At 43.7% G+C, this 26,500-nt stretch overlaps 1 protein-coding gene across 2 annotated transcripts in view; it reads left to right on the forward strand.

The window, feature by feature from the left end:
- dennd1b (DENN/MADD domain containing 1B) overlaps positions 1-26,500 on the forward strand; it is a 148,483-nt gene that overhangs the window by 96,877 nt on the left and 25,106 nt on the right. The window contains exons 12-16 of one of the 2 annotated variants that reach the window (XM_079506371.1): positions 1,149-1,250; positions 14,334-14,459; positions 17,738-17,842; positions 24,111-24,201; positions 25,994-26,034. In XM_079506371.1, the coding sequence (XP_079362497.1) occupies positions 1,149-1,250; positions 14,334-14,459; positions 17,738-17,842; positions 24,111-24,201; positions 25,994-26,034 (465 nt within the window). The remainder of the gene's footprint in view (positions 1-1,148; positions 1,251-14,333; positions 14,460-17,737; positions 17,843-24,110; positions 24,202-25,993; positions 26,035-26,500) is intronic. The other variant, XM_079506372.1, reaches the window with a different exon arrangement.

Genomic DNA, 26,500 nt, shown 5'->3' on the forward strand with positions numbered 1-26,500 from the left:
AACAATGCCTTTCTAGTTGTTCGTTTTTCCTACATTTTAGTATGTTATTTAACACACCCAATAGTAACATAATCAATTGAGACATCACTTTTATCAATTATTTTGGTTTTCAACCATACCTATAGATACCTATCTAATATATATATATATATATATATATATATATATATATTATATATATATTTATTTTTTTAATTTGTGGCTTTCGTCTTTATTTATTTATTTTTATAGCGGGACAGACAGTAGGCTGACAGGAAATGGGGGAGAGACTTGGGGGAGGTACATGCAGTAAAGGCCGTCGGGATCGGGAGCCGAACCCGCGGCACACTGCCAGACTCTGACTACCGGCCAAGGTGCCTGGACCGCTGAGCCACGGCCCAGGCCATACCTACAGTATCTAATATTTGAGTCAGTGCAAACGGACAGTGTGGGATATGTGCATTTTATTTATTTGTTTTTTATCTTTATTTTTACTTTATATTTCCTGTTATATTGTGTTTGTGATATGGATTTCCCTGGGTCTGAAATAAAGATTGATTGATTGATTGATTGAGACCACTAGGGGGTGCGCCCAACTCGTTTGCACAGCTTTTTGAAAACCATATACCGGTACCCATACCTAACACCACGCCAAAATTCAAAAACTTGTGATGATTTCTTACGAGTTCATCCCCAGCTAGACTGAGAGCATGACAATGCACCTTTAGTTTTACAAATTACATCTGTACATTGTTTTTTCTTGGTTTAGTTTTTCTATTTTTCTATTCTTTTCTATTTCTAGTGCATTGAAATGGGAGTTGCACCATTGTTTTGTGTCATCTTCAATGACAATAACAGAATTGAATTGAAATGAAATGAAATATCTATTTTTAATCACTTACATAAGCCATACCTACAGTACATGTAGGTAATGCGAAAATAGCTTATTTCGAAGCTCATGACACGTTTGGAAAATAATAAATCTTTGACATTATTGAAACATTTTGCCTGTAATGACATGACAAAAATAGTGGCGACGGTGTGAACATAGTTCAATTAAGTGGTGCCATAAGTTGTGCGAGGATGTGGAGAATGTATTTTTGTAACAAGTGTGATGGGTGTTCTAATGTGAGATCCGTGCTGATGCTGCGTGTTGCTTGGTGTCACAGAGAGTGCGTGGTCGTTCGCTGGAGGATGTGGTTATTCTGAACATGGACACCAACACTCTGGAGAGCCCCACTGATGACCTGCACAACCTGCCCAGTGATGTGGTGAGTTCTAAACACACACGCATACACACACACACACACGTCCGCACACGCGCCCAGTTTCCCCACACACGCCTTCTGAAGCTCTTCATATTTTTATGTCTCATTATATTGTACACACACAGTTCGTTTTTTCCTCGTTTTCACACCTCTTCTCACTTACACAAATGCACATTCTCTTGCCCTTTCACTTTCTTACATGCGTGATTGCGCGCACGGCGCCGCACACACACACACACACTCAAATGCGTGCACGCGTTGTGCAGACGCGCACACACACGTGCAGAAGCTTGTCAAAGCAGCGTTCTGTCCCCTCCCCTCATCATTAATGGCTGCAGTAGCAGCTCCTCAGATTGCCTCCGTCTAAAGTAAACTCCCGTCGCCTCGTGTGACGTCCCCCGAAGGCGAGTGGCGTTCCCCCGACCATCAGAGAGGCTTGTGGGTATTAAAAAAAGTAAGGGAAAAAAAACCCATGTGCTTCTGCCTTCCCCCCTTCATCTCCATCCATTCTAATCATTATTTCACGGAGCCTGTCTGCCCACTGTCTGCAAGTTGGAGGTTTGGAAGGGGGGGTGGGGTGGGGTGGGCGAGGGGTAGGGAGAAAAAGAAAATGCACCGATGGGTGAGTTTTGAGAGAGCGAGAGAGAGAGAGAGAGAGAGAGAGAGGAAAGAAGCCAATTACCAGTGTGGGCAGTGAAGCCACCTGCCAGCGCCACCGTCTCTTTAATTAATGGAGGGCTGATGCCGGTCAGTGCAACAGGAAGCGTCGCCGCGGTGTCAGGGTCACACACACACACACACACACACACACTCGCACACTCGCACACACACACACACACACACACACACACACACACACACACACACACACATACGTGTGCGTGCTTGTCATCCCTCTCTTTGTAGATGCAGGAATCTGTTTGTTTAGCCGTTCTCCAGTTGTGTGTGTGTGTGTGTGTGTGTGTCACTGTGTGTGTATGGGGGGTGGGTGTATTAAAGCTCCTCTGCATGGCATTGAAACCCTGCTGAGGCTGTGGTTACACTCATACTGGGAGACCAAGACCCTACACTGGGAAATCCAGGGTGTTATTTAAACTCTAGCTTATATAGTATTTAGGCCTGCAGCCAGTCCTGGTCCAGCTCCCTACTCGTTGCTCTCCAGCTCACCTCGGGGAGACATAACCCACTCCTCCCTGTGTTTCCACTCAGCCTTCATCGGCCCAACGCTGTCTTCCCTGTGACTTCCTTCTTAATGCCTTGCTCGCTCGCCCGCCTTTTATGCTGCTCACTGCCTATCTTTCTTTTGCCTGTTGGGTTGTGTATGTGCCACCTTAGCTCAGCGCCGGCTGCCTGCGTGATTGTCATGAAGTCTGTCTGCCTGCTTGTAACAGTCACACACTACTTTACTGCCAACACGGGCTGGGGAGCTTCTCATTCTACCTCGTCTGTTTGCCCGCCCGCCCGCCTGCCCGGCTACCTTTTCTCTCACTGCCTGCCTGCCTGATTGTGTACTTTACTGCGCCTTGGGACTCAAATCCTAAATTAAATTGCAAACTGAGTTTGTCATAAAAAAGGAGCCAGGGCTTTTGAAAAGCGACAGAGGCAGAGAGAGAAAGCCTTTGTCTTTGCCGTGTGATAAATTAAGTGGCAGCCTCAGAGCTTTCTTGCTTTGATCCCCCCCCCAAGCCCCCCTCTCCTCACCATTTTTCACTGACTAATGATAGAACATACCCCGCATATCATGTCAAATTACACCACCTGAAACAGAAACGTCACCAGCATTAATATATTTATTGTAACAAATTGTTTTCTTCCTTTTTTTTGTGTTTTCTCCCCCCTCCCCCCCATTCATTTTCATATTTCGTCTCCTGTTATCTTTTCACCGGGGGTAGTAGATTAATAAGGATAGAGCGCAGGTACTAATTGAGTGGAATTCCAGGTCCCTTGTTAGTTTGCTCGTTAGTGATGAGGACGTGCCACGTGGCATTTGATGTTTGTGTTTACACACAAGGAGATGTTTGAGGCATTGCTCAGTTTGTCAGACTGAGGCCTGAAAATCTTAATTAATGTTGAGCGCTTCCTCTGACTAGGCCGGGTTTGCCGCGCGTCGTTCCCCGTAGCCGCTAGAATCCACCGTTCATTTCTTCCCCCAGTTCTCACGGTAACATCGGCTACTTAACACTCCGGCTTTATTCAGTGTGAAGCTGAAAGCAAACAAGACCTGCGCGTTCTTGGTTATTCACACTCCAAAAAGCCCCACACCGCTCCCTCTGGCTCTCAATAGAAAGCGTAAAAACGTAATAAAAGTTAAAGGCCGCAGGCAATGTTTCTTGTGCATGTTTCAAGTTAAGTCTCCGTAAGAGGGAAAAAATTGCACTCTGATATTGATTTAAGTGAGTCTTTAGAGATCCACCTAATTGTGCCGGTGGAGGCTGTGGGTACATGTGGACTGTATTACCGGGCCGATCTGACCAGTGCTCTTTGCTTTTAGCAGGTTCAGAGTTCACAGTTGTCCTGAATTAGCCGTTGCTCTCTCAGACAGGACCCCTATGCTGACTCCACTAGTCCACGCCCGTAATGGCCTTTTCCCCCAATTTCACACATAATATTTTAGATTTATTGACTATTAGAAATGCTACCATGCCAGTAGCGGTTCCGTTTGACAAAAAAGGCAAATTAAGGGAGTGAGTGGGTAAAGGGCTGACGGAGGATGCGGCAAGCTTTTGAGAACTATTTCTGGCGTCCTTTTTATTAGAAGCATCTGAGTGCGACAAAGTTGATGGCCGTGCGTTAATTGTGTTTTTGTACTGAATTTGTCTCCCTTGGCATACATGGCATGCACATAAATCTTTAGAGATGTATTTCATTATCAGGGTTTACATTAATGGCAGTTATTACACTATCAACAACAAGCTGCTTGTCTTATTAAATAAAAAGTATAAAGTGCAGGAGAAAAGGCACATTTTCAATTTTGAACATTATATTTAGTTTTGAAACAACAAACCGTTTATCTGATTATAATTATTTTTTACCAACAAAATTTGTTGGTAAAAAATAATAGTGTTTAATAGTGTTTAATCATTAAACACCTACTTATTCCAGAATTTGAGCCATGTTTCTGTGATGATTTATTATTGCATTATTTTCAGTATCGTTTTTTCCTTTTCTTCTTTTTTTCACATTTTGCATAAATGCTGAAAGTTTCAAGATTTACTTGTGCAATTACTAGTAATATACATTTTCAAAGGGACTGTGCTGGGTATCATTCAAATCAACATGTTGACAGGCATCCTGAAAAGAAATATTCAGTTAAAAAAAAGGAAAAAAGAACAACATGGTTTTTCCAAGGAAGATCAAGGAGTTCCCCCCGAATATGCAGGTCCTCTCTCTGCACTGAAGGTTGTGTTGATAAAGTTATAATTGGCTTTTTGGTTAGCGTAGCTGTTTACCGCACTCGTCATTAACAATATCCAAGAATAGCAAATTAGCCGTGCATGTTCATTCTGAAGACAAACGCTGTGCAACGGAATCAGATATATGCAGCAACGTGTATATACATACAGTATACACACACACACACACACACACACACACATATTTTAATCCGATCTAACTGGTTGATCTCAAACCAGTGATGGAAGATATATATATTTTTTGCCTGTATTATTCTATTCTATTCAAGGTGAGGCACATCTTTATTTTCAGAGATATCCTTTCAGATCACAGTCTAATTCCTGCCCCCCCCCCCCACCCCCACCCTCTCTGCCTCTCGCTGCTATGCTGACACGGTATACTCATGCACTCCTAGCCTCCTTTACATTTGATCATTTGTATCCCCAATCAAGAGGCGGGAGGGGGAATTTACGGAGTGCACTCCTACTTCCCATGTGTTTCAAGCCTACATGTGGAAGTTTACAAATGAACGAGGGGGCTGAGGTTGCGTCTGCAGCGTGCCTCTCCCGAGATCACCTGGCACACTTAATCAAACATCGCAGCGTTAATTTGGAGTTGGGCTTACGTCTCAGAAAAACAACATCTACATCATCATCTGCTGCCAGCAGCAGGCACACACACACACACACACACACACACACACACACACACACACACACAGATGCATGCCACCACACACACCCAAGCCCCCTCCCCTGCAAGCCCGCACATACAAGCCCACACACACACAGACACCCACATGCACATACTGTACTGTACAGTACTTGCGTGGCACAGACAGACACAACTACTACACTCCATTGATGTGGAGCGTTCATCGATCAGCTGCACGCACGCACGCACGCGCACGCACACACACACACACACAGCCTGACTGACACTCAGACCTAGTTTATGAGAAAAGTTTCACTACTCACCGTATTCTGCTTTGTCGGTCAGCATCAGCCAGCTGGCAGACGTGTCCCGATGGGGTCAACAGACTTTATGTATTTCAAGTTTCAACCACTCTGCTCCTACTGTGAAGGAGCCACCTACAGCACTACTGTACACCACCTCTAACTGTAATAATACTCCACCAGGTTGCTCCACCTCGGGCACTGTACACTGTCCAATCCTGAGTTCTAATTTAACTTTTCACTGTGCTCAGTGCTTTAACCCACTGTGTAGTCAAGTTTATTTATTGGCAAGTGTATTTAAAACAATCAACATTGACCGATGTATCGTACAATTTCAAATTGAAAAGCGGCACAAAGAAATAGAAAAAAATACAACTTAAAAAATACAACTTAAATAAAGAAATAAACAAGACGAGAATAGGCCTACACATGATAAACACATAGGACCTTCAGGTAGTCTTAAACGCAAGGGGATATAAGCGGGAATATGCTTAAAGCATATGTATTTCGTGTATGTGTTATCGAGTTTATATTTTTAGCTACCGAAATATGGACGTCCTTAGCTTTATTAGGAGCATTATTGTGGACGGCGTATGAGAGAAAAAAATAATGTTTATTAATTCCGTTGAAGCGTGCAGCACAGACGGCCGCTCTCCCCAGGCGTGCACAAGCCCTCAAAGACTGCTGCTAGGAGCAGTCTAAATGCTACGGCTCTTTTGCGACAGCGGCTTTGTGCTCAGGGTTCACTCTGGATTAGAAGTCCCCCCAAAAAGGGGAGAGCAGCAGCACCCACTGTGTTAGTTATTGAAGTGAGAGGTGACATTTAGCCGTACTTAATTATGTATGCAAAACTCACTGCTCGTCCCGCTCGGATGCAATAGGAGGTCAGCTTGACAAAGTAACCCCACACTGGGGAGTATCTCACCGCTATGAGATAACCCTATTAATAAGCATGCACACACACACACACACACGCACGCACATGCACGCACGCACAAGTACCTTCTCTGCCTCTTTTTTTCTCTTGCTCTCTTTCCCCCCTCACTGTCTTTTAATTTCCACTGATGAATGTGTTGCAATGCATTCCTCATCTGTCGGACAGAAACCATGTATCTCCATATTTCATTTATGATTTTGTCATAAATGAATGCCCTCTTTTCTAGCTTTGTCGTGTGACACTGTCGTGCCAAAATAGCCGGTCTACAAAGCTCACAACATGTTGCTATTTGACCTATTTTTGTAATAATAATAATAGTAGTAATAACAATAATAATAATTATAATAATAATAATTGAAAGTTTGGAACATTTTCACTTAATGACATGCACAAAATAGAAACGCCAGGTTGAAAGTGATTTTTATAAATATTTAACCAATGGAAAGTATAAAAAAAAGCTTGAGTGAGTAAATAATAACTACATTGGATCCATTCCATTGGAAGATTGGTTCTTTTTTTCCCCATTTCCTGTTAAGTAAAGGTTTGGACATACAAGTTTTCCACCTGGCAGTGCCAATTTCTTAAGTTCCCTGTGTAAAGGAATGTGCCTCTAAGGTGTGTGCGTCTCGGTATACTGTATACATAGTCTTGTAATACCTTAATTGAATGGTTTATTATAATCAGTCACACCATAGAGTTATCGTTTATTATATCATGGGGTGAGATGTAGACGATTCGTTTCTTTTGACTCCTCCCCAACAACTTAATAATAACCTAGTATAATCCATGTGATTGTGCGGTTTAAACGGTGAAAACGACGAGTTATCTAAAAATAACGAACAGTTTGCTGAAGGGTTAGCATTTTCATTTTTTTTCTCCGCCGGCGATTAATTGGTCTATCATTTATGTAGCAAAGACACAGAGTATGTGTTTTAAATTGATGCCGAGCACACCGCAGATGCTGAGGTGTGCGCATTACCTCTGTGAGAGTGTGTGCATGTGCGTGTGCGCACGATGGCATGTGTGTACGTAATCGTATGCAGCTTATTCTTTTTCACGATCTACAGTATACACACATCATTTACACTATACTGTACTGTACACATAATGTGTGTGTGTGTGTGTGTGTGTGTGTGTGTGTGTGTGTGTGTGTGTGTGTGTGTGTGTGTGTGTGTGTGTGTGTGTGTGTGTGTGTGTGTGTGTGTGTGTGTGTGTGTGTGTGTGTGTGTGTGTGTGTGTGTGTGTGTGTGTGTGTGTGTGTGTGTGTACAATTCAGACTTCAGCACATCAAAAGAAAGTGGGAGATTTTCATAACTATTTCTTTTTCTTTGTAGTTCTTTAATTGCGTCCCAGTGGCTTTCACTCCCCGGACAGCATCTTAAACAAAACATTCTTTTTTTGCAAGAGGTCCCCCCCCCCCCTCCCCAAATTATTTTATTTATTTATTTTTTACCACAAACATGAGTGTCAGGGTCGTTATTTTGGAGATTTATATGCAGTACTGTACACTTGCGCTAACGGCATTACTAAATATACTACATTCAGAAGCTGGGTGCATGAAATCGTTATGCTGTTCTCTGTCAGTCTCTTCAGCACAGTAAGAGTGTAGAGTGTTTTTAACATAGTGTATAAATATGTACGGGTCCATTTGGACTGGAGAGTCCAGAGTTACAAATGGATACATTAACGCTGATTTGACTTTGTACTGTTCTTCATTTCTTAGATATAACGTGGCATATTTTGTTGGTTGTTTTAGGAACTGTTACTTAACTATGACTTGAATGGTTTTTGATAAAATCACCATGGCTGATTTTAAATCGATCTATTCCCCGGATTCTGTACACATAATGGAGTTGGGAGAGTTCTTGAACGTATTGTCAAGCCAACCTTTATTATCGGCTATGACAAAAGATTTGCATTTGTCAGACTATCCAAGAATGTTTGTGTGTCTTAGTTAGCATGAGCTTCAAGCATCTGTATACACACTTGCTTGGACAGAATCGCAAACACACGCACGCACACAAACACGCACACATACACAACCACGTGCACAATGAGCGCCGGGTGTCACCTACAGTGGTATCATCCGTTACAGTCGGGCAGGGATCATCGTTGCACCTGCTAATTACCATCTCCAGCTGGAGAGTTAAATGGAGATCTGTTCTGTGTCTGACCTTTGACCCCGTGCTCTTTATGTGATGCACTTCAAACCCTGTTTGGGGCTGGCTGGGCCAGTCCTTAATGAGGCCCCACGTCTGCCCTCCGCTGGCTGCGCGTCCCGGACGCCCCGCTTTCATCCACCCGGCCATCCTCCCTTGATGTAAATTGAAAAGATCACAGCTACGGGGAACAGACCTATACTGGAAAGTCCTCTCCGCATAGATTATGAATATCATAACTCAACAGTATTTTTCTTTGCTACCATTCCCCCCCCCCCCCCCCCCCCCATCCAACTCGCTTCCCACACACTGCCCCCCCCTTCCTCTTACAATGCTATAGTTCTAATTGGACCCAATGGGGGACTCTCTGGCTTTGATCTCATCACCGCCACTGTGACTTTACACTAAAAAATGTCACAGCCAAATAGGGTTATCACCTGTAGAGCCTGGCCTTCCTCTGATGCCTGTACGTATCTCGTTAGCTTCACTCAAACTGTAATACTTAATTAGTCTGACAGAGCCATTACTGCAGTGGCATACCTGATGACTGTGCCTAGGCGCCACATTCAAAATACAATTATTGAACTCACGTCTGCCCCCCCCCCTGCCGCCACCGCCGCCTCGAATTGAATGGCTTTTCCGTTGCATCGTCATCCACAATCCAGTCACACTGATCGTTTAGCACGTAACATTTCTGGGTTTTTTTCATGTACCGCCGATATTTGGTGTTCCTTTTGATGAGCTAATTCATTACCACCGTGTACCTTTAAAGAAGAATCATTTTCTGCCATCTGATACTCTGGAGTATACGTGAAACTTTGAACTTGTCGCTTTATTGGCCGCTTTCCCCCGAACGGTAAGGAAACACAGTGCCAGCGATGGTGTCTCCATCTCATTAAAAAATGTTTGCCGCTGCATCTCTCTCTCTCTCTCTCTCTCTCTCTCTCTCTCTCTCTCTCTCTCTCTCTCTCTCTCTCTCTGTGTGTCTCTTTCTTTCCCTTTCAAAGCTGGTGCAAAGAACTCTGCTGTGTGCAAAGTCAACTCTGCTATCCCCTATCCTCTGTCAGTCTTTGGGGTGTAAGCCTCCCCCACTTAGACTGACATTGTCTCCACTTTGATTTTGTGTGACCGAAAAAAAGAAAGAAAAAACAGACAGCCTAATGATTTGCGAGAATAAAAAAAAATGGGTGAAAATGCACACAAACATGAAATATTAATTTCAGAGAGCTTTACATAAACATAAAAGCGTTTAGCACAATGAGTGGAATATGGAGATGACACTTGTTAATTTAACCGTGATAAACTTTCTGTTTGATGCCTGTGAGCATTTGCAATGGCAGCACAGGGACATAGTGTGAAAGAGAGAAAACCCAGGGGAGAGGATTCAGTGCTGTTCGTTTTGTCTCTGTCCCAGTTTGAGTGCCGCCCTCTTCTCTTCTCTTCTCTTCTCTTCTCTTCTCTTCTCTTCTCTTCCTGCCCTCTGAATGAGCTGTGCTAACACTTTGTGTCTCCTCCCTGACTTTTTCCAGCGAGGCTAATAGCAGACACAACACTAGAAGCTCTATCTAATGTAGCCACTACGGCTCCAGCATGCAATCCATGTGCACAGTACGGTTGTGAGTGTTAATTTACTCTGAGAGTGTAACAATGTAACCATGGGTAGGATATTATAGGACACTTATATTGCACTGTAGTATCTGCTTTTAAAAATACATTGACGACATACAGTAATGCATACTGTACATGCAGTACATAACAGACAATACATTTGGCCAACAAATGGCAGACTGCATATTGAAATAGTATGTCAATATAGAATAACCAGTAAGACGCCTGAGGGAGAGAATTGACTTGGGTGACAGCAGACTGCTGGGCTGGCGCTTTGGCATGGGGGGTCAGTTCAACACATGGAATGAGGTCAGATGTAGAATTGCTGTCCAATATTGACAATATTAATAACCACATCCGCTGTCGCGTCGGCGGTTAATCAGCCTGTCGGTGATTTATCTATAAACAATGACCACTCAGCCATACATTATACCCTTACTCTGCCAACAACAACTGTGGCCAGGGGGCAGTGAAAACCTGACACTTAGTTTCAAATTGCAAGTGCAACCATTGATTTACTGCTGATGCAAACATAATTGACACTTATGCCACGCTACTTTTCAATGTCCTCACTGTCCAAAGATGTGTCTCCATACAGCCTGTCATGTAATGATGTCATGACAGTCCTTAATTGCATCCCTTCCCCCATTGCCCTGTGCCTTTTCGTACTCACACACAAACCCAAAACAGACAGAGAGAATGATGGAGAGAGGTAGGGCATGCCTCCTAGCAGAGATTTGTGCCAGGATTGGCAGTCTACACCATTGTGTAGACTGGCGTTTGATTCCTCCGAGGTTCTTCTCGCTTGGCCAGGTGCTGCAGCCCAACACAATTGCCAGTGTTTGCAAGTGCATGGAAAGCTGCCAGGGGATCGTGTCCTTGTCGCTGCACTAGCAAGTCTGGTTAGTCTGTTCAGTAGGGAGTAGAACTTGGAGCTGAGCTGGGAGAGATGGTGTGTTTCTCTGCACGCGTTAAGCCTGATTTATACTTATTCGTACGATGGTGTCCCATCCTGGAAATAGCTGATCAATAAGCACACAAGAGCTTGTTTCTTTTCAGCTATTTCCGGTGGGGGACACCGGCACACAACAAAGTATAACTCACGTGGCATGCTCGATCTGTGAAACTCCTCACTGACACTGTCATGTGAAAAGAATGGGCACAAGAGTGTGTGGGAGAAGGCCTGTGGTTGTATGTACACCCTAGTGGGCTTTAACAGTGACAGGAGCCACGCCCTACACTGTAACAGTGTAGGGCCTACACTGTTCAAGGGAATTTGCCAAAAAGACTATTGGGGAGAAAGATGAATTGGGGGATGAAAAGTATGACAAATGTTTTAAGTTAACGCATTAAGGCCTGAGGCCGATTCTACAAGTGCCTTCTAAATCAGTAGTTCTCACACTTTTTGGAGGACCTCGAAACACTTCAAAGAATATAAAAAAATGCTAAAAAAAAATAGCAGCTGGACAAGCTCGCAACGCGGCACGAAGTGACATGCTGTGAGCTTGATCTGCTATTTTTGAATAGCCAGCCCTAACATCTAAAATCACATACAGTTGGGTGCCACCGATATTGTCCCTTATCATTTGACCCATTTAGGCCTGACCTCAAAATTTGAAAAAATCCTTCTAAGTCCTTTTCACGATTTTTCAAAAATAGCAGACCTACAAGCTCGTAGCGTGCCACTCGGTGGCGCGCTATGAGCTTGTAGATCTGCTATTTTTCAATAGCTAAATTATAACATAATGTTTAAAACACCAAAAGGGGTTCCCGCCCAAAATGGGTTAACTGTCCTTTTGCGCAGATCACGCAAACCTCAGCAAAAAGAAAAGGACAATATCGATGGCCTCCAACTGTAGATGCTTTTCCGGTTTCAATGGGTTAAGTCAGATCTTCCAAGAATATATAGGCACATGAATCATATTATAATATATGCTATTCCCCTGCCATAGAATATGACACATTGCGACAGCTCATTAGCCATTGTCATCAATGATAATCAACTACTAAGTGGATTACTATCACCTGTTGAGGAAGAAGATGTCTGTGATCAAACACAATGAATACTAGGAACATACAGTAGCTGTACCTGGAATGTGTCCTCTGCATTTAATCACTAGGAACATACAGTAGCTGTACCTGGAATGTGTCCTCTGCATTTAATCACTAGGAACATACAGTAGCTGTACCTGGAATGTGTCCTCTGCATTTAATCACTTAAACCCCATATGTTTGAGCGGAGTGAGTCCCCCTGGGCTCTATATTAGTGTCTATTCTGTTGTCTGTTATTGTAGGGAAAGCTCTCGATGAAATTAGCAGATCGACAATTGATTGATTGAATAGTTTAAGACTGAAATGTTAAAACAGTCAAACACTTAGTTTAAAAGTGATAGCACAAGGAAAAAAATAAAACAAAAAACAACGGTAAATAACAAGAAAATGTAATATCATCACACTCTGTACACTGTATGTGTACAGAGTGGGAAAAAAGGAAGGGGGGGGGGTGTCATCATGATATAGAAATATATCCGGGTCTTACAGGGTAAAGGGAGAAGTGATCATTTTCTCTCCCTTGGGCCTGTACTGTACTGTACTGCTGAATGGTGGATTTGCATCTGTTTTAAAAGATGTACAGTAATTGATCTGCATTTTTTGAGGGAGGGGGTCAGGGCATTCCTTGCTTGGGTGGCGGTGCTCACACAAGCTCACAACGCGACACAAAGTACACCAATGAGCAAGTCAAAATCTCAACCTCATACCAAAAATAGCTGATTTACAAGCTCACGTAACGCTACTATGGCTCATTTTGTAGACATCGGTTTGTAATACTAATTACGCAAGTTGCAGTAGATTTGTTCTGGAAAGCATCTTTCGGTATGCATTTTCACCTGTATCCAAGGGAGATGGCAGGTACACTTTGAGAATGCCAGTATAGGTTGTGATTGACACAGGTTCTGTCAAATATCCAGAGAATCATTGTTTTTGTTAATTTTGTGTCATGAAACATTGTGTTGCTGTTTTTCTTTAACGCCGTTGAAAAGCTGCTTGGTCTCTTGTGTTCAGGTAAATGACATTAAAAATTACTTCAGAATTATACAATGACGGGCTAGAACTTATTTGGCTTTTTTGTTTCCTATTAGTCAAAAAGATGCATTCCAGTTATCTGGACCTACTGTGCAACCCAAACCGATCAAACTTTACTTTTGTGACAAGAGAGCACAACCTACACACACTCAGAAATACAGGGAACCGTGGCCTCTCTCCCTCCCTCCCTCTCCCTCTCTCTTTCTCTCTCTCTCTGTGTGTCTGTCTGTTTTTCTCTCTGTCTCTCTCCCTCCCTCGACAGAGTCAGGCCACAGCAGAGCAGAGCAGGTGAGGAGAGGCTCTTGACAACTTCTTCCCCAGACTCCCCAGGGTCTGCTAGCCCGGGTGAATCTTTTGTCGTCCTAAAACAAGCTGAAGCCTGCTGCTCCTCCGACTCCTTGCCTGAACTCCTGGAAGGGGCGGGGGAGCCAGCAGAAGAGGGGGGCGAAATAATTAAAGACATTTTATGTCAAGAGTTCCTCCTAGAGGAAGTCCAGGAGGGCATGAGAGGAGAGCAGTAGACGGAGGTAGCAGAAGAATACGCAAAGGAGGTGATGGAGAGCGTAGCGGGGGTGGTGACGTGGAAAGAGGGCGAGATATTCTATTTCCTCACTCCTATATCCACCTCCTCCACCACCCCCCTCTCTTCTCTTCTCCCCATCTTCTCCTCAATTAGCGAAGCAGCAGGTGCTCTCTCAGCAGCAGAGCAAAGATAGGCTCAGAGGAAAAGATGGAACGTCACCCTTTCTTTTCTCTCTCCCTCTTTTCTGGGTTTCTTTCTTTTTTGGAATTGACCTGCAAATGTGATACTTCACACCCAGAATGAGCTTGAGGTTTCCTCTACCAATTTCAGAGGTGATAATTTAACTTTTACCCCCCTCTATCTCCCCCTTCTTCTCTCCTTGTGTCTGCCTTCCGCTCCCTATTCCTCTCTCTCTCTCTATCTCAGGTGTCCTCCCTGAAGAGTAGGCTGAAGAAGCAGTCGACAGCGACAGGAAGCGGTGTTGCCAGGGCCTTCCTGAGAGCGCAGGCCGCTCTCTTTGGCTCGTACCGCGACGCGCTCCGCTACAAGCCGGTAAAACTGCCCCGCTATGCTCAAATCACGTTGTCATATACCATATTGTTTAATTTTAGCCTCGTATCGAGACCCTGATTTGCTTCACTGTGACGGGGATTCAGTGCTGTCCATTGACCTAATACTGGTAATGTTTTGGGAGCTCATGTTGTATTTTCAGTTCAGGTAATAATGGGAGTCTGGCAGCAGGTGGATGTGGACTGTAAAAGTCCATTTCTGGTTGGCCGAAAGAAATAGTTAGTTTATTTTTGCCTAATTTATACTCTGTCATACAACAGTGTCCTGTGCCAAAAATAGCACATGTATAAGCTCACAATGTGTTCTTCTGACATGTTGTGAGCTTAGAGATCTGCTATTTTTGGTGCGGGACACTGCTCCAGTATAAATTAGGCCTTACTCGAATAGTAAAACCTCAACCTGAAAGACTGTACATACAAATACCTATATTATTATAAATGTTGTTTTTACCTTTGCCAGTTAATGGTCAGGTCCTGGTGCTTTTGAACGTTAAAGGGGTTTTAGTTTTTCTGTTTGTTTCTAGATTCTCCAGCCAACACAAACTGAAAACGTGAGCCTGTCTGAGTCAGTGAAATGTCAGCGGAGCTGTGACACGTTCTTTGAGAATCCGTTTTAGCCACCTTTGGTGTTTGACTTTCCCTTTTCTAAAGCCGCCACTTTCTACTTATCAAGTTGAAGTCGGAGCAAGATATACAGTATGCCCTGTTTTGTCAAACGGTGAGGCCTTTGTTCCTCTGGCTTTGAGATTAATTGGACTGTGTGGACACCCTGAGCGGAGAGTGGAGACGCTACATTATTGATGACGTCTCGTCCGCACACTGTAAAATCAAGTGTACAATTTAACGCTGAGAGTGTAGAAACGGAACAAAATGGACCATTTTGTTATAACAGACGTCATAACATAAGGACTCCCTATAGACATAAACACTTGACGATGCTCAAACACGCACACACACTTTTGTGCCGTGTGTGCACACACACAAGCAAGTGAGTGAGTGCGAGTGCATGAATGCACAAAGCACATGTGTGATGTTTTCTGTCAGTTAAATACCATAACATATTTTATTTAGCATCTATATAAAAGTCATGGTGTGAAACACGTGTTTACCCAGGCAGACACACATGTGTTGATGAGAATCCCAAGGATGCGCCCCGCGTCCCGATACGCCGCGCAGTATAAAAAAAGCCTCCCTCCTAGGCCCCGCGCTGCGCTGCGCTCGGCGAGCCCATATGCTTCGACAGAAGGGGGGGTGGGGTCGTGTGGACGGAGCCTTGCTGAGCTGTAAATGGGAAGAAAACGTGGGGAAATGATAATGAGCTGGAAAAGCAAACAGCTGATTAGAACAGCATTATATAGGTCATCAATTTCAGCCCTCGTCAATCCTCCTCCCGCTGCGTCGTCTTCTCACCAGCTCAGAGCAGCGCGCGCCTCGTCTCGCGAAACGACCTGAAATAGCTCAAGGTTTCTATTCGCAGTACTGCTGTAAGTGCATCTGTGAAAGTGAATAGTGATTCATTCATTAGTGTCATTTGGGGCGGGGGAGGGGGGGGTGTTGGAGTATATGACGTCAGGGGAAGTGGGCTTGTGACCTGCGAGAAGTCACTAGTTTGCCTTGTAAGAGTTGGGGAAAGTCTGCATAGGGGTAGTGTTGCATTCATGGTGCTCCTTAAGCCCGATTGCGATTATTACTTCGTCAGGTAGCGCGACCGCTTGGTCGGGTTAGTGCCAAGGGAGCTGTCCCAGTCAAAGTTTGTAACCCTTCCATGGCCACGCCATCAGCATCAATGCTTGCGAGCTAAAATGAGGTCCATCCTTGCTCTAGAAAACACCAATGTTCCCATCGCGCTCACCGGATAATCGGAAAAGACCTCCGAATATCGCAGATTCAAAACCACTGATAGCGCCGTAGTTTACGAGAAAGCGTGCACAGGCCGCGGCTAAAACAGAAGCTAATGGCTATGGAGAATGAGACACAGTGTGGACGGGGCCCTAGCAACCGTGCACAGCAACCGGAGCGGTTAAAAAAAGGGAAAATAGCAAGGCAATCCTATAGTGATATCAAACCCCTCAAGACGAGCCTACTCGTCAAGAGCGCCCTGTGCATTGCGCTATTAATTAATCAGGACACTACCTGTCAACAAAATCAAATGTGTTAATGGAAAGCAATAAATAGTTTTAGAATGTTTTCATATTAAAATACTCTAATAGTTTAAATTGAATATGTGTGGTAGTACCCACGAACTTCATCTTAACATTGAAATATTGTACAGTTATTGTGGAAGTAAGGTAATCATAATTAAACAGGTAATCTGAGGCATTCTATGCAGTTCTATATGTGAGCCCAAAGTGTGCCTGTTTAGAAAGGCCAGGCAAGGCAGCGCAATTGTTTTGAGTCAAGTGTGAGGCTAAAGCAGATGGAGACTGCAAAGATGATACAACTAGGGCTTAAGTCACTTCCACTTTTACGATAGGCCCTCTCCTTTAAAACTGCCAGTGATCTAAGTGGAGCAGAATTCCCGTGATGTAATGTGGGACAGTGGTATTCTCCAGCCCAGCCCTTGAAAACGGGGCTAGTCTCTCTAACGCTGTAAAGTTGTTTTTATGTGTCCCACTGTGCCTATAGCCTGGAATAGACAAAGCACATTGTTCCTACACGAGAGAGAATCTAGAACATCGCCGAAATTGTGTGAGAATTATGTTAATTATGAGAAAACATGCATGGGTAATGACTGCGGGGCTGTGTGCTATTGGCCTGCAGTAGCTCTGTTGTCATCCTTCTCCACTATAGCTCACAGGCCAACAGACATGATGTAAGAAATAGTAATACTGTAATGTGTTGATGCAGAGCAGAGTGTGTGTATGCTAGGATATGACTGTGTGCTTGAGGGGTCCGTTTTAAAGGGACACGTTTTGTATGTTCCCTTCCTCTTCCTTCCTTCCCTACCTCCTTGCCTCTTTCGTTCCGGCTTTTGTTTAAATTTCATAGTTATTTTTTATTGTGACTACTACGCAGCTCATTAATGAAGAAACAGTGTGAAATTATTTATTTTCACACAAGGTGGTTAATTATTATGGCGTGCATGTTTAACATGACATCAGTCACAAACACATTCAAAAGTTACTAACTTTTGGTAACACTTAATGGCATGTGAACATGCGCAAAAGAGCCTCGTACAAACTTATTTTGTTAAATATATCAATGTGGTTTTATTGAAGTCAGTAGAACATATCTGATTGGTTGTTGCTGTTGGCCAACCAGGGGGAACCAATCACGTTCTGCGAGGAGAGTTTCGTGAACCATCATCGATCAAGCACCATGAGGAACTTCCTGTCCATGGCTGTCAACCTGCAGCTCTTCAAACAGGTGTGTGTGTGTGTGTGTGTGTGTGTGTGTGTGTGTGTGTGTGTGTGTGTGTGTGTGTGTGTGTGTGTGTGTGTGTGTGTGTGTGTGTGTGTGTGTGTGTGTGTGTGTGTGTGTGTGTGTGTGTGTGTGTGTGTGTGTGTGTGTGTGTGTGTGTGTGTGTGTGTGTGTGTCTCTCTATCTGTCTGGGGGGGGCTTGTGCGTGTGCATACACAGTGTACGGTGCGTACAGTAGCTACAGTACATGTGTGAACAAATGATGTGTACTTTTCTGTGTGGTTGTTGGCATGTTATTTTCTGTTTTGTTTTGTGTTTTAGTTTGTTTGAGTTCATTGCCTTAATTTCACTCAAACCAAGTCTTCAGTAACTGAACCTACTGTAGCACTGTTGGTGCAGTCACACTCCAGATAACTGGAGGGGGGGGGGAAGATAGAAAGATCTGGACTAATAAAAATACCTCTGTGACGTGACTGTGATTTAGCCCTGAGAATACATAAGCCTTTTGTTTCACCGCATGGACACTCTGCCCCCCCCCCCTCGTCCCCCCCCCCCCCCCCTCGTCCCGTCCATATTTTTTTCTCAGGCAGAGCTGATAGCGGGTGCCAGTTCAAAGCATCCTCATGGACAGCTCTTTGCCTGAGCGGTAGCGTTTGGGCAATGAGCCTAGTTGGCGCGCCGGCTAGCGCCGTGCACCGGAAAAATAGCCGATGTACAAGCTCAGAACGCACGGCAGTGCTGCGCGTTCTGAGCTTGTACATCGGCTAATTTTCCGGTGCACGACACGATGAGTAGCCAAGTATAAATCAGGAAATAGGCTGCTTATCTTCTCCTCTCCTGCCCCAGCGCAGGAGGACGGGTGGTGGTTATCTGCTCCACTCCCTCTCTCTCTCTCTCTCTCTCTCCCCCCACTAAAGTGAGAGAGGCCAGCAGTCTGCCTGAGCCGTGCTCCGGCCATGACCCACATCCACTCGCAAAAGGCACACGGAGATGGAAGCGCGCGTGTGTGTGTGTGTGTGTGTGTGTGTGTGTGTGTGTGTGTGTGTGTGCGTGTGTGCGTGCGTGCGTGCTCATGTACTTGGGCAGCATGGGCATGCATTGCACACACACATACTGTACAAGTGAGGATTTTGGGTTGATTATTGCCTCCGATTATTACGTAGGTACAGTATACAGGACCAGTATTTACTACTTATGATATTTATTTGTTTACAATTCGACTTTTTTTTGTATGTATGCCTCTGTAAAATTATACTGAAATTATTGACAGATAAAAAAATATATGTGCTTTGACTGAAGCTTCACTGAGCGCTTTCTCGTTTACTCGTTTATGTCTCATCATGGTTCATCGTGGCTTTCTAGGGGGTAAAAAATACATATCTTAAATGTTTTAGGAGTACAAACACTACAGTGTAAATCAAAGTTGTATTTATGCTAGTAGCATAATATGCATAATGTATATTGTCTACTGCAAAAAAAGAAGAGATTTCAACCGATGACAACAGACACTCTACTACATGATGATGCAACTTGAACCTCAGCTCCTCCAGGACAATATGGCATCAGCAGGGTGGCATATAGACCTGTGTCTTGTTCATCTCGTAGCAATATAGCCCCCCACAGTAGCTGTTAGTATAGCTCTGTGTACATGAGTCAATCTACAGAGCTGCATCATGAGGCTCAATAACAGCACTTTTAAATTGCATCCGTGCTCGAATCCAAAATTCGATGAAACCAAATTGAATTGAATTGGCATTGGTTTATTGCACCATTCCAGGAGGCTGGACAGTGGACACTGAACCAACCTTGTACACGCATTTCATCTCTCTCTCTTTCCTCCCTCTCACCTCCTTTAACACACTTTGGGTTCCTGGAACCAGTCTCTTCTCTGTTCAGCCCAGCAGCCCATCTCTGTTTGTAACTGGGAGGAGGCTGCTAAAAGAATGCAGAGGGAAGCCTGTCAACATTAACCTGCTTCCTATCAACCATCCTACGCACATGCATGTGAATTGCATTAGTTGAGGCTGATACAGTGAGCCCTCGTCCTCTTATTGACAAAAGGCGAGTGAAACACAGGCTTCATTAGGTCTGCGGGGGGACTCTCACTCTGCCAATTTACTGCCACGGAACCTTTGTTCACATAATGCCTCCCCATCAATCAATAATCATCCCTCATTCTCTATGAATCGCTATGTTTCCCAAGCTGCGAATCGAAGAGTGTGCGGGGGCAGGGCGTTTTTATTTTATTCCTTGCAAAACCAAATGACAGACGAATTTCCCTAGAAACAGAAGGTGTTGTATATAATGGCTGCATGAGACAACCTGCCTGCCATACATGAGCCAAGACTGACTGTTTTGTTATGTTGGCAAATTGTGGAAGCTGTGCGGTGGGTCAACCACGGTAGTTAACCCGCCAATTTTGCATTGCTTCCCTGAGCGCTATAGAGTATAACATCTGGTCTTCGCAGTTTGCTGCACGTCACAGTGCAGGCATGTTATCGTACATATTGAACAATACATCGTATGTCATTGGGACAATGAAAGGAATGAAGGACAATAAAGGAACCTAGAGAACATGTACTGTAAATCAGTACTGTACCATTAAACACATTGACTGCCATGGACGTCTCTGGACATTAATGGCGTGTTTTCAGTGATTACGCTAGACGCAGGGGTCGGCAACAGGCGGCCCGCGGGCCAAAATTGGCCCCCCAGAAATAATATCTGGCCCGTGAGATAATTTTGAGATTTTTTTTATTTATTTTTTTTTTTAAAGTCCCACGTTAGCGACCATATTTACAATATGAAAACTGTCACTTAGACAATGTAGGTTACACACCGCTGGAATTAAACATGGAACCTGCAGGCAGCATTAGGTGAGTAATTCATTGTATATGTGTTGGACGTTCGTGGTTGTGCTAATGATAAACGGACAGGTGCTGCCAGTGGGATCCTCCTGCTGCTTAACGACGACACTGTTCTGTGACTAGGTGTACTAGTGTAGCTTTGCATCTGCCCGTGTGAAAGCAGCATAACGTCGTGTCAGCACCATATTTTTCCAGCAAAAAAAAAAGAAAAAAGTTGATTTATATTGGTCAAATAGACCCGAATTAGACCCGAATTAGACCGAATTAGACCCGAAATTTTTCGCGCACGCGCGCAAAGCACGCGTGCGCGCATTCACGGGCGCACGCGCGCTGCGCGCGCGCGCCAGACGGCCGGCCCGCGATGGAATGTCTGGGAATAATATTGGCCCGAGGACAATCTCAGTTGCCGACCCCTGCGCTAGAGGGTGCTCTTCGCCAACGTACTATGAATGATGCTAGGTTAAGGTTACTAGGAGAAGGATACAACCGGACATGAAAATGTTTAACTCCGCGTTATCAGATTTTCCCAGTTGGTCAAAACAAGATATATTCAACGGCCCATAACTAAAATTTTCCTGGTGAAAGAAAAGATGATGGTCCGTCCTCCAGACAGCCTTTGTTTACATCCTCATCACATTCTCGGTTTTACAAGGTTCTAAGACGTAAAAGTGTTTAATCAGTCCTCCTGAAACCTGAAACTACATTTCTCTCTCGCAAGTGCTCAAAAACAAAGTGTGTGTGTGTGTGTGTGTGTGTGTGTGTGTGTGTGTGTGTGTGTGTGTGTGTGTGTGTGTGTGTGTGTGTGTGTGTGTGTGTGTGTGTGTGTGTGTGTGTGTGTGTGTGTGTGTGTGCGCGCGCGCATTGTGCATGTCAGTGTGTGTGCGCATTGTGCATGTCATTCCTGCTTTTGTGATTTGGTGATTACTGTGCCATTGTTGAGTAAAATGTAATTAAAGAGCACCATGAGGCAGGTAGTGAAGGGGGCTGAGTGGAGACTTTGGCTGCTAGGTGATAGTTTGGTTTGATTATCTGCACTAATTGGACCAGTGAAGTACAGAGCAGTGGCTGGAACCTGCAGTCTCACCTCTTATTAGAAGCATTTAATGAAGAAAACCCCCCCGCCCCAATCTGACCAAACGGGAGAAGAGGGCTGTGCTGTTAGGAACCACTTAGCAGGATTTCCTCAGAGATCCACACACACTGCGTATTGATGCATTTTGTACATATTGCCATATTACGGAAAGGAAAATAATGTCAATGTATTCAAAACGACACGTTTTATCACATTGGCACAGCAGCAGTCCTACACACATAAACTATTAAAGGCAGGTTAAGTGATATTTTTTGGTTAAAACAAAATAACAATAACCGTGGTCTCTCTGTCTCTCCAGCTCTTTAATAAACAGAAAATACATTTTCAGGTAGGTGACAAAATTGCAGCCAATCAGGAGAAAGTAGCCATTTATCAGTTTAATGTTTATAGAGTTCCTGACTGAGTTCTCTATCCTGATTGGATAAAATTGGTGAGACATGGAGACTCCTGTTATTGCCATACTAAAATACTCCAGTATTTTAAGTTTTTAACTAAAGAAAATCACTTACCCTACCTTAAGTAGTTAGGACAGATTGGTTCATTTGTCTGTATTTAAATCAATGTAACATTAATTTAAATACAGACTGAAGGCTGAAATGTGTGTGTGCTACGAACAATGAGACCTAACAGTTTTATGACAAACGTACTGTATGTTGCTATATCAGTGGTGCTCAAACTTTTTCCCGTCAAGGAACACCCAATGTATTTGGCCATGGAACAAAAATGTCTCAAAAATAATGTTGTGCCAGCGACCTCCAAAAGCAAAGGTTTTTGTTAAAAATGTTCACTTAAGAAAAAAATATATATATTCAAAGATTTGCACAAATCTTCACAATAAAAAAAGCAGATCTACAAGCTCATGATGTGCTATGAGCTTGTATAGCTGCTTTTTTTAATAGCCAAAGTATGAAATAATGGTTAAAGTGGTCAAAATGATTGTAACGCTATATTAACTACTTGAAATCTAATATAAAATGACAGTATGACAGATGCTTTCTCGGTTCTAATGGCTTAATAATTAATTAATAAGACATAATTCATGAATTAATGAGACATAATTCTCCACGTTCACATGGTCGTCAGGCCACTGAAGCGTTACGCCTGATTTATACTGTACTTAGTTGCACCTTGGTGTCTCACACCGAAAATTATATATTTTCAGTGCAAAACACCATACGCAACCAAGTATAAATCACACTTTACCGAACTGCCGGAGAACCGCAACTCATAATGCGTGCTATGATTAAAAAAGGAACAAGTCCTTTTCATGTGTTTCTGGCTCTTATTATATTACTATTATTAGGCTATTATTTCGTGTTTTGCTTTGCTCTTCCTGTCTTGTGTAGTATACTTGGTCATGGGTGGTTAAATTACAACTGCATGTTTTTCATACGCTGCTTTTTTTGTTGTTAATTTGTTGTATTTCCTTAGAGAAGAGGTGCGTGTGTGTGCGCATTCACACATTTCTTGCATGTGTGCTTGCCAGACAGAAATTTGCGTATGGTTTTCCTATACAAGCGTCAGTAGAGTGTGCGTGCGTGCGTGCGTGCGTGCGTGCGTGCGTGCGCGCGCGCGCGTGCGTGCACCAGTGAGCCGCAGTAGCTGTCTGGGTTATTAGGGCCATATTTATGAGTTTGCGTTTTACGCTCTTCATGTGACAAAGGGAGGAAATGAAACTTCCACAAGTCTCAGACAGCATGCAGTGTGTAGTCTGCTGCCCTAATCCCTCACCTGCTCCACATTACCAAATCCATATTACCTGCAACCTGCCTAATCTGCCGGGATTAATGCCACACAGTAAAATCCTCAATATTCATTTAACCACTTGAACCCATCGGCATCCATATTCTGGGGGGGAACATTAGCCAAAAATAGCCGATCTACGAGCTCACAACGCATCACTAGATTGGCTATTTGGCAAAGTCATTTTGTAATAAATACAGCTGCAACTCAGGTCCGTTTTACTCAGAATAAAGGGTTTACGTGGTTAACCACAGAGAATCTACAAATCTAACCAAATGGATTAACTGGATTATTTTTGTACTGTGTGTGTGTGTGTGTGTGTGTGTGTGTGTGTGTGTGTGTGTGTGTGTGTGTGTGTGTGTGTGTGTGTGTGTGTGTGTGTGTGTGTGTGTGTGTGTGTGTGTGTGTGTGTGTGTGTGTGTGTGTGTGTGTGTGTGTGTGTGTGTGTGTGTGTGTGTGTGTGTGTGTGTGTGTGTCTAAGAGTAACCATGTGTTTTGTTTTGCGTTCATGTTGTGTGCCCACCTCTCTTGACTCTAATAAATGTGCTGTTGGTGTGATTTATGGTTGCAGTTCATCGACGGACGTCTGGCCAAATTGAACGCAGGCCGAGGTTTCAGCGACATATTTGAGGAGGAGATCACAGACGGGGGCTTCTGTGGAAGTGAGTGATCCAAGGCCAACCCCAATCAATCAGGGCCATTGTGTTTGTTTTGCATAATAATGTCGCAAATGTACTCCATGTTAATCCAGGGTGCGTATCTATAGAAATGAAAGCGGTGAGTAAAAGGGGAGGCGAAATACTTAAAAGCGATAAAAACAGACGTCATGGCAAGGAGAGAACTCATATGCGATACATTAATAACTACGATCTACTAAAATAAAGGCACTTGATGGAAAGCAGTGCTGTTAATGTGCATGGTCCACAGAATGTGCTTGAGTTGATAAGAGATGACTTGTCATGGCTTGGTTTCTCATTTTCACATAAACTTGTTGCTTAAATGGCAAGAAGTGTAAATTATATTAGTATTAGACTGGATAGGAGGGCCACCTACATCCCTTTAAATAAAACAAACAAGGGTTGTCAAATAATTCATGTGATATTGTTATAGAAATGAGTGGTCAGTGCATCACAGACTAGTACAATGGTCCCTGCATGGTACAAACACACATAGGATGTTCAGCTCAGAATGCACACCAGCTTTGTTTATAGAAATGCAACGCATTGATGGATTTCTGCCGTAATATTAGAGCAGGGGTTCTCAACCCGTGGGTCGCGACCCCTCGGGGGGTCGCCAAATTATTTTAGGGGGTCCCCAAATTATTTTCAAAACAAAAAAGATTTATTTTTTTAATTTTTTTTCCACGATTTTTCAAAAATAGCAGACCTACAAGCTCGTAGCGCGCCACTCGGTGGCGCGCTATGAGCTTGTAGATCTGCTATTTTTAAATAGCTAAATTATAACAATGCTTAAAACACCAAAAGGGGTTCCCGCCCAAAATGGTTTAAGGTTATTGTAGCAGTCAATTTATATTGGGGGTCGGGAGGGGGCGGGGCGGGGGTCCCGAGACGTTGCCAAAGCATTTTCGGGGGTCCCCGGCCAAAAACGTTGAGAACCCCTGTATTAGAGGATGGTGTTGCTGTCCCTACACCCTATCCACTCTTATTTCTGTGTGGCTTCAGCTCCGTAGAGCAAACTGTGCCCCAATCCATCACCATGAAGCCATCCTCCACTCAGCCTTATATCTATTCCATTCTTCAGAAGTGGGATGGCTTTTCTTTCTCTTTTTTTACATTTGCCATCGATTGTTTAACTTTATCACTTTATTTTCAGTTAGACGGCAAACTAGGGGCGGAATAAGAATAACGAATATGAGACAGAACACTTCTCTTCTGTGTCTGTAGCTTTGCAAGCAACACTAATTGGATGTGCCAGTGGTAACCAGTCAACAAATACTGTACAAACCTTCTGTCGAGCATTACCGTGGCATTGCGCTCCATTTGCAGCCATTATTGTATTCTGTCACGTTCATTGTCTCGTCTCTTGTCAATCAAGCAGGACAGTGAGTCATTGTCTGTACATAGTAATACTGTAACAAAACATCTGCTAACCACTTAAACCCCCAAGCGGTCCATTTGTGGTCCCCGTCTTTTTCCCTATACACCTTAATGTCTTTGCGGAAAATAGCAAATCTACAAGCTCACAATGCATCGCGTTGGAGCTGTAATATTGACCTATTACGGTACAACATACCTACAGCAGGATGCTCAGGTTCATGTGGTTAAGAGTTTGTCACCTCTTGATGCAAAGTTTTCGTCTAGATTAAACAACAATGGCAATTGTATGCAAAGCATCCACACATTTTCCCAAAATATGTTACCGTACTTTTGCTAAAAGAATATTAAGTGTAACACAACTAATTCTCTATCTCTATATTTTCTTCACCTCTTCCAGGTAATTCAAAGTCTTACCAACAGTGGATGCACACCGTGAAGGTATTCACTGAATATCCATCCTGCTCACTGTACCTAAATGCTTTTATCTGAGGCCCTGTTTTTATTTATATATTTCTATATTTATTTATTTACCCCAGAGTTCTATTTAATTGAGAGTGTGATTGACACGTCTCTCTGTTTGAAGTCCTACTGTTGTCTTTGGAGTGAAGGGGCTGAATGAACGTAGGGAGTGTGCTTTGCTGTGTGAAGCAAGGCGTGCAATAGGACAGTGGAGACAGACAGACAGACAGACAGACCGACCAACAGACAGACAGATGGGGAGACAGACAGAGAGGGGGAGACAGAAGTGATTTGATGCGACAAGACACGTTCCGACATGACATGTTGATCTGGCAGCAAACACAAGCATTACTCCATTGAACCGACCAAGAACACAGATCTCTGTCTCTCTCTCTCACACACACTCTCTCGCTCTCTTTCTCTCTCTCTCTCTCTCTCTCTCTCT

Source organism: Electrona antarctica (assembly GCF_951216825.1).
Source record: "Electrona antarctica genome assembly, chromosome: 7".
NCBI classification, from domain to species: Eukaryota; Metazoa; Chordata; class Actinopteri; order Myctophiformes; family Myctophidae; genus Electrona; species Electrona antarctica.